Consider the following 7161-nt stretch of genomic DNA (forward strand, 5'->3'; position numbering starts at 1 on the left):
CAGGTTCCAGAACAAGTCTCTGTCAGGTCTCAGGTTCCAGAACAAGTCTCTGTCAGGTCTCAGGTGTGAGAACAAGTCTCTGCCAGGTCTCAGGTTCCAGAACAAGTCTCTGTCAGGTGTCAGGTTCCAGAACAAGTCTCTGTCAGGTCTCAGGTTCCAGAACAAGTCTCTGTCAGGTCTCAGGTTCCAGAACAAGTCTCTGTCAGGTCTCAGAGCTAAACGAATCTGATTAATTAGATGTTTTAGTTCAGTTTAAATCACTTCTGAGAGTCTGATAAAAACCAGGATTATTCTTTCTGTGAATTTAAATTTCAGAGCAGAAATCGATCGTCTGCGTTCAGAATCAATTCAGAGTAAATTGGGCTCATTTAGCAGAGTGAAGTAAACGAGATGTTTATCTGCACTGATTAAAACTAATGACTGATTTATTTTCTCTCAATGTTAACGAGGTCGTGTGAGCAGAACTCAGTCTATCTGGACTCTAACAGAACCTTTCAGTTCGCCAAACAAGAACCAGTTTCAAGGATTTTCACTGTAAAATGTGATTACACTCTTTGCTCTGGTTCTTGTTGGATCTGTGTCAGTGGGTCAGGATTCAGATATAGGGCAGAACTGTAGAACCTCCATGAGTCTGAGTTTATCCTGTTAGAATCAGGTTCTGTCCCTCACAACAAACTGGAATCCAGCAGTTTCAGAGCAGGGGGTTGGAGACACTTGGTTCAAACAGACCAAACGGCTCACACTGCATCATACCTGACCTTCTGTTGGTCAGGACCAAGAGGAGAGGAAGAAACTCAAGGCAACACCGTCATTGGTAGAACATCAATATTTGGACTGATCTGACTGACAGCAACCAGTACAAAGAACAGGGAGTGAGACATCAAATCTGTACCTCCTGTCTCTGGTTCTCTGGACACTCTTCGTTCAGACCAACCAAGAACTAATTAACTTCTTAACTAATTATTAACCATCTCGGATTCTGAGGACCAACAGGACACATACTTTTATGCTTGTCATTTAACCAAAATTACCGTAACTCAATCATTTTGGACCAATCAGACTGAATGTTGGACTAAAGAGCAGGACTCTGATTGGACCAAACATTTACTTTTAATCAAACTGAGCAGAAGAGTTTTATTTTTAAACCAGATTCAGAAGGCAGCCTGGATTATCCTGATGATGTTAACCCTAGATGTGAGTCTGATTTGTATTTCTGTGGTTTTTACTGTCTCTATCTCCCTGGTGTTAATAAACAAACTTCAAACCAGCTGTAACAGATTCTATCTGTCCAGTTACTCCTGACTGAACCCTTCGGGTCTCTGGTCTGGTTGTCTGTCTTGAATTAATACAATTAAAGATGACGTCTGGTCTACCCACCTGTTGGTCCACAGTGTCCCGGTTCTCCAGTCCCAGACTGATGCCCCGGCTCAGCAGGAAGCGAGCTCTGTCCATCTCCCCGTTGTCTGACGCCAGCATTGACCTTCAGACCATGATCCGGACCTCACCCAACTCCCTGGTGGCGTACATCAATAACTCCCGGTCCAGCTCGGCTGCCAGCAGTTCTTATGGACACCTGTCAGTCGGAGGACTCAGGTACTCCCACTCACCTGGAGAAGCAGACAGATGTAGTTTTGGTTTCTGATCTTGAGTTATTCTAAACTTCAAACACCCAGATCCTGTTCTTTTACTTTGTATTTACACATTCCACTTTGGATTTACTGCATTTTAATATCAAAATTAGAAACAAACAATACAGTCAGGTTCAAATACAAGATAGGTACTGATTACTTATTTAGTACGTATGTGGTATCTGAGGGGTTAGGTTGTATTATGAAGTGACTTGTTACCCAAAACATACAGCCAACGTACTGAATACATACCTGGTTAAGTACACAGTACACACTGCAAGTAAGAACATTATTATTACTATTTAAATAAAGTTTACTTACTTACTATTAAGTACCATGTATGACAGTTACGGGTATGTATATATACACTACTATGATATATAATGAAGCAACTTGTTTTCAGAAACTTAAATAATTACGTACTAGGTACAAACCTTACAGATGCCCAGTATGTTTATTGCTGTTACCTGTAAGTATCCTGTGGTTACCTGATATCTAGTTACCCAGTATGTACTCTGTAAGTACCTGTAAGGATCCTGTAGTTATCTGTATGTTTCCTGTAAGTAGCTGTAAATACCCTGTTGTTACCTGGTACATACCCTGTAAGTACCATGCAGTTACCTGTACGTACCCAACACAAGTTTCTGTAATGTTTATTTTCCTGCTGAGTTTTGTGTTTTCTTTGTTTTCGGTTCTGCAGCCCATCGTTTCCGTTCCCTCATCCCATCAACTCCGTGGCCTACCAGCAGCTCCTCTCCCAGCAGCGAGGTCTCAGTGCCTTCGGGCACAACCCGCCCCTCCTGCAGACTCCGCCCACTTTCTCTGGACACCAGTCGGGCTTGAGCCTTTCCTCAATGAATGTCTCCTCCCACAACAACGACCTGATGTCCAAGGTGATCCAGAAACGAGTTTAAAAGTTCAGTTCTGGCCTGAGGGGATCCGCAGAGTTTGGGAAGTTCTTTGTTTGTAAACCAGTCCAGGGCTCTGGTTTCAGTCTCTGACTCTGGACTTAAAGGCCCCTCATCCAGCTCTTAAAACAACTGTTTATCCAAACGTTTCATCTTCAGCTCCAGTTTCCATCTGTTTGTTCTCGCTGTAGATTTGGTTTGTCATCAACTTGTTAGATGTTGGTTCTGTTGCCTCCCCCCCTTGCTGGGTCACAGTGTTAGGATTTGTGGTCCACCAAGCAGTACCCCCCTCTCTCTGAGGTAAACTCAGTGGGGGAAACCCATCATTTATTTCCACCCATGCAGTTTCTTTCCATCAGTAGGTCAGAGGTCAGTAAGGGCATCATGATTAATTTTTAAAATTCTAATTATTTAACAACAAAGATGTATTTATCCACCAGACTTCTCAGGTTTAAAAACTATCTTAAAATCATTAACTTTGAAACGGAGTCTTCTTCTGGTGTTTGACATCCGTCAGCAGAATCCTTTCATCCACAGAAACTCAATACTTGTACATCCATCCATCCATTATCTATACCCGTTTATTCCTTTTCTAGAGTCACGGGGGTCACTGGTGCCCATATCCAGCAGTCATAGTGCGAGGGGCGGGGTATAATACTTATACMGATTTTTTATTATTATTATTTTTATATAAGCAAATTTACTTCAAAACCTAGCCAGATCACTGAAGCTGACCAATTAAGCTTGTCTGGGGGAGGGGTTAACTTCTTCAGCTTCATTTTATCATTAAATGTGTTAATAACTTAACTGATTATGTAAAGCTGACATGATCCCTCTGCAGAAATGTTYAGTCTGATTTATCTGTTTTCAGAATCATGGAGGCGACCCGGCAGTCAGCAGCACTATGGACCCAATGATTAACAAGAGGTCAAAGGTCAAGGCAGAGGGACTGAGGCCAGTGTCTTCTCTCTCACCGGTAAAAAATACTTAAAGAACTAATAAATCAATAGAATTAAACCATATATTTAAAGAAAGAGAACAGAAAATACTTAGTGTTTTTACTACGAGATGCTACAAGTCATTACGAGTCACTTTGTGTGGCTATGAGATGCTACAAATTGCTATGAGTCACTATGAACTGCAATAATTCACTACGAGTCACTACGTATGTGTGGATATGAAGTGCTACAAGTCACTATGAGTCACTATGTCTGCAACAAGTCACTGCTTTGTTTGATATTTGAGGATGTTCTTGTAAAATGATGCTTTTCAGGACAGTCAAACATTTACTAAAGTACAAACAGATCAGATCTGTTCTTTGGGGCCATTTGGACTCTGTTTGGTGTCAACACATTCCCCTCTCTGGGTCCTGATCCGTGGCACCTCAGGCCCCTGGGAGCCTCTGGCTTCACTGACCTCCTTGTAAATCTGGACTCGGATAAAGAAAATCTCCACATGATAAGAGCTTTGCCCCCCCTCACTCCCGTCCCTCCCCGGCTACAGTAAACTGTGCCACGGCGCTTCATTTTCATGAAATATTGGTGGGGCTTTATTGTCATGTGAGGAGGCTTTTTCTTCTTCTTTTGACAAATCTGCGGCTGCTCTCCGGCAGCGCGGCAGCTTTGGTCGTGATGCATGGGGACAGCGCCGAGCGCAGGCGTCTGGGGGCCACCAGAATTGATGAAGAGAGTGTGTGTGGGGCAGAAACAAAGCTGCTGCCGTCAGCACGTTGAGGGGCTGAGAGTGTGTGCGTCGGAGGTACGGGAGCCTGGATGGGACACACACTGTGTGTGCATGTTTTTTTTCAATTTCAACACAAAATCTGGGGACCTCTTTACAAGGAAGCATGCTCTACAAGGAGTTGAACATCAGCTAAATCTCTACATCCCTATAATCTCACCCGATCCCTCAGATCAGCTGATCAGCTGCTCCTGAGGGTCCCTAAAACCAGATTCAAACTTCAGGGGGATCAAACTTCTGCTGCAGCAGCTCCTAAACTTTGGAATGAGCTACCTCTCCCACTTAGACAGTCCTCTTCACTGGCTGTCTTTTAAACTCGTCTTAAAACCCTCTTCTTTCTTTGGCTTTTGACACTGTGATGGGTTGTGTTGTCCATTTGTACCAGATTTTATTTTTTGTAGAAATTTTCTTGATTTTATTGTCGATTTTAAAGTAGGTCTTAAGCATTTTACTTTTTTTTATTTCCTGCTTTTATTTTTTCCTGTGTTGTTTTGATTGAATTYGTTTTGCATGAGCTATGTTTGAATGTTGATTCTGTACAGCACTTTGGTCTGCTGTGGTGCAAAAAGTGCTTTACAAATAAAACTGGCTGGGATTGGAGCTAAATATGAGCTTTACACAAGCTAAATGAGCAGAACTCAAGCTAAATATGAGCTGAAAACCAGTTAAATATGAGCAGAACACAAGCTAAAGTATATGTTGTAAACATGTTTTTCTTTTCATTAACTTCTTATTGACTTCTACGTGAAAGATGATAATGTTTTACTTTTGTAAAATTCAAGACTTTTTTTGATGTGTGTCACCTTTTCAGAAAACTTTTATGAAGACATTTTGGAGAAAAGAGGTTTTTTTAGAAATAAGATTTAAAAAACTACTCTAAACAGAAGTAGTAAAAACAGAATAATGGCAGAGCATTGTTAAAATATTGAATCTTTTTACAAAGGAGACTTTTTAATGTGTTAAATATTTAGTTTCAGAAGATTGTGGAGTTCTGGGTTTGTTTGGGTTCACGTGGTTAAATTAGAAAGAAGCTGCAGTTTAAAACCAACGTTGGGTGTTTGCAGGTAAAATAAATCTGAGTCCAGCTTCTTTAACTTCAGCTGTTTTCACTTTATTCTGTAATTTAGAGACAAACAGCTGAGCTGTTTTCTTTTTGTTTGAAAAACAATTGGATGAACCCTATTTTCCTGCTGCTACAGTTTCACTTTTGTTTGAACAGAACCGTCACAGCGGCCTGCTGGACCTGAAGGAGGACATGGACCGAGACGAGTGTAAACCAGAACCTGAAGCCGTCTACGAGACCAATTGTCACTGGGAAGGCTGCAGCAAGGAGTTTGATGCCCAGGACCAGCTGGTCCATGTAAGTACAGGAGGGAGGGATGTAGCTTAGACAGCCATGTTTGTCTTAACCTTTACAACTTAAATATCGCTGTATGACCCACGTGACGTGAGCGTAATCCACTGCGTGGTGCGATGACGTATTTACATAATGAAATTAGCATATCATGATATAATTAATTTTGCCGGGCTAGTTTTATTTTTTATTTTTTACCTGTATTATCGTGAATGATATGGCCCAACCCTACTTAGACCTTTAACTTACCAGAGCTAACATTAGCTCAGCCTAGCACTTTGGCTGACCAGATATAACATTAGCACAACCTAGCACTTTGGCTGACCAGATATAACATTAGCTTAGCCTTTGACAAACCTTAGCTCACTTCTCTTTTTTTACTTAAACTGTGGTACTTCATCTTCAAAAACAGWATTGCATGGTTTGACCTTTAGAGTAAAGATCAGTCTGTTTTCTGTTTATGGATAGTTTTTCTCTGTAAAATGATGGTCTCAAAAGATGTTTGACTGTTCCCAGACTTATGGTCAGCTGTGTCTCTTCAGTCTCTGCTGATGACTTTCCACCTTGGTGGAATCTGTTGTGTTTTTATTTAGCTGTCATTCATGGCAGGATCAGACTGGTATTTAAACTTTGATAAAAACGCTTGTTTGAATGTCTCTACTGGATCAGTCTCCTCCTTCAGATGTTTCTAATTAACATATTTTGTTATAAAAACATTAAAAATCAGCAAGCTAGGTTTTCCCGTCTCCCTTATCTTTTTGTCACAATGGTGTCAGAGGTGGGATTCCTCCTGTGATTCTTACATCTGAGCTGAGGTTCAACTCTACGACCACAGAATACAAAACCTCAAAAAGGTTTTGAGACAATCTCAGCAGACCTCTGAAATCCAAACCTACAAACCTGAATTTGTGTTTTGTTGAACACAAATTTTGTTGAGTTTTGTTGAGGTCTTTTTTTTTTTTTCATTTTTATTTCTTTCGCCTTTTGTCCCAAATGAAGGATAAGGTCATTGTTAGTTTTGTCAAATTCAAACTGTGAGTGAAACTGTATTTTTAATTAGTAACATGCTGYTGTCGTCCTGTGGGATCCCCTGATAAGACAGATCTGTACAGAAACATGAGAGACTCTGGGTGGACAGAAGCCCCACCCCCTCATTTCTGCGTGTCTTTGTTTCACGCAGCACATCAATAATGACCACATCCATGGAGACAAGAAGGAGTTTGTGTGCCGCTGGGACGACTGCTCGCGGGAGCAGAAGCCCTTCAAAGCTCAGTACATGCTGGTGGTTCACATGCGCCGGCACACCGGGGAGAAGCCACACAAGTGCACGGTGAGTAACGGATGGTCTCGCTGCTGCCGCCACGGGCCCCTGAAGGGCCTCCAATGAGCCCCTGGAGGGCAGCAACTCACACTCTCTAAACACTGGCTACTACCAGCCTGAAGGCAGGGTTTACTACCTACACACATACAAACACACACAGAATCCCATCTACACACACACACACACACACACACACACACACACACACAC

At 41.8% G+C, this 7161-nt stretch overlaps 1 protein-coding gene across 4 annotated transcripts in view; it reads left to right on the forward strand.

Moving 5' to 3' along the window:
• The window catches only part of LOC106517622 (zinc finger protein GLI2), a 69979-nt gene that overhangs the window by 53935 nt on the left and 8883 nt on the right, over positions 1-7161 (forward strand). For all 4 annotated transcript variants that reach the window (XM_014008557.1, XM_014008556.1, XM_014008558.1 and 1 more), the window contains 5 exons: positions 1392-1593; positions 2329-2521; positions 3408-3512; positions 5496-5636; positions 6811-6960. In XM_014008557.1, coding sequence (XP_013864011.1) covers positions 1392-1593; positions 2329-2521; positions 3408-3512; positions 5496-5636; positions 6811-6960 — 791 coding nt within the window. The remainder of the gene's footprint in view (positions 1-1391; positions 1594-2328; positions 2522-3407; positions 3513-5495; positions 5637-6810; positions 6961-7161) is intronic.

The sequence above is a fragment of the Austrofundulus limnaeus genome, unplaced genomic scaffold (assembly GCF_001266775.1).
Source record: "Austrofundulus limnaeus strain Quisiro unplaced genomic scaffold, Austrofundulus_limnaeus-1.0 Scaffold51, whole genome shotgun sequence".
Taxonomy (NCBI): domain Eukaryota; kingdom Metazoa; phylum Chordata; class Actinopteri; order Cyprinodontiformes; family Rivulidae; genus Austrofundulus; species Austrofundulus limnaeus.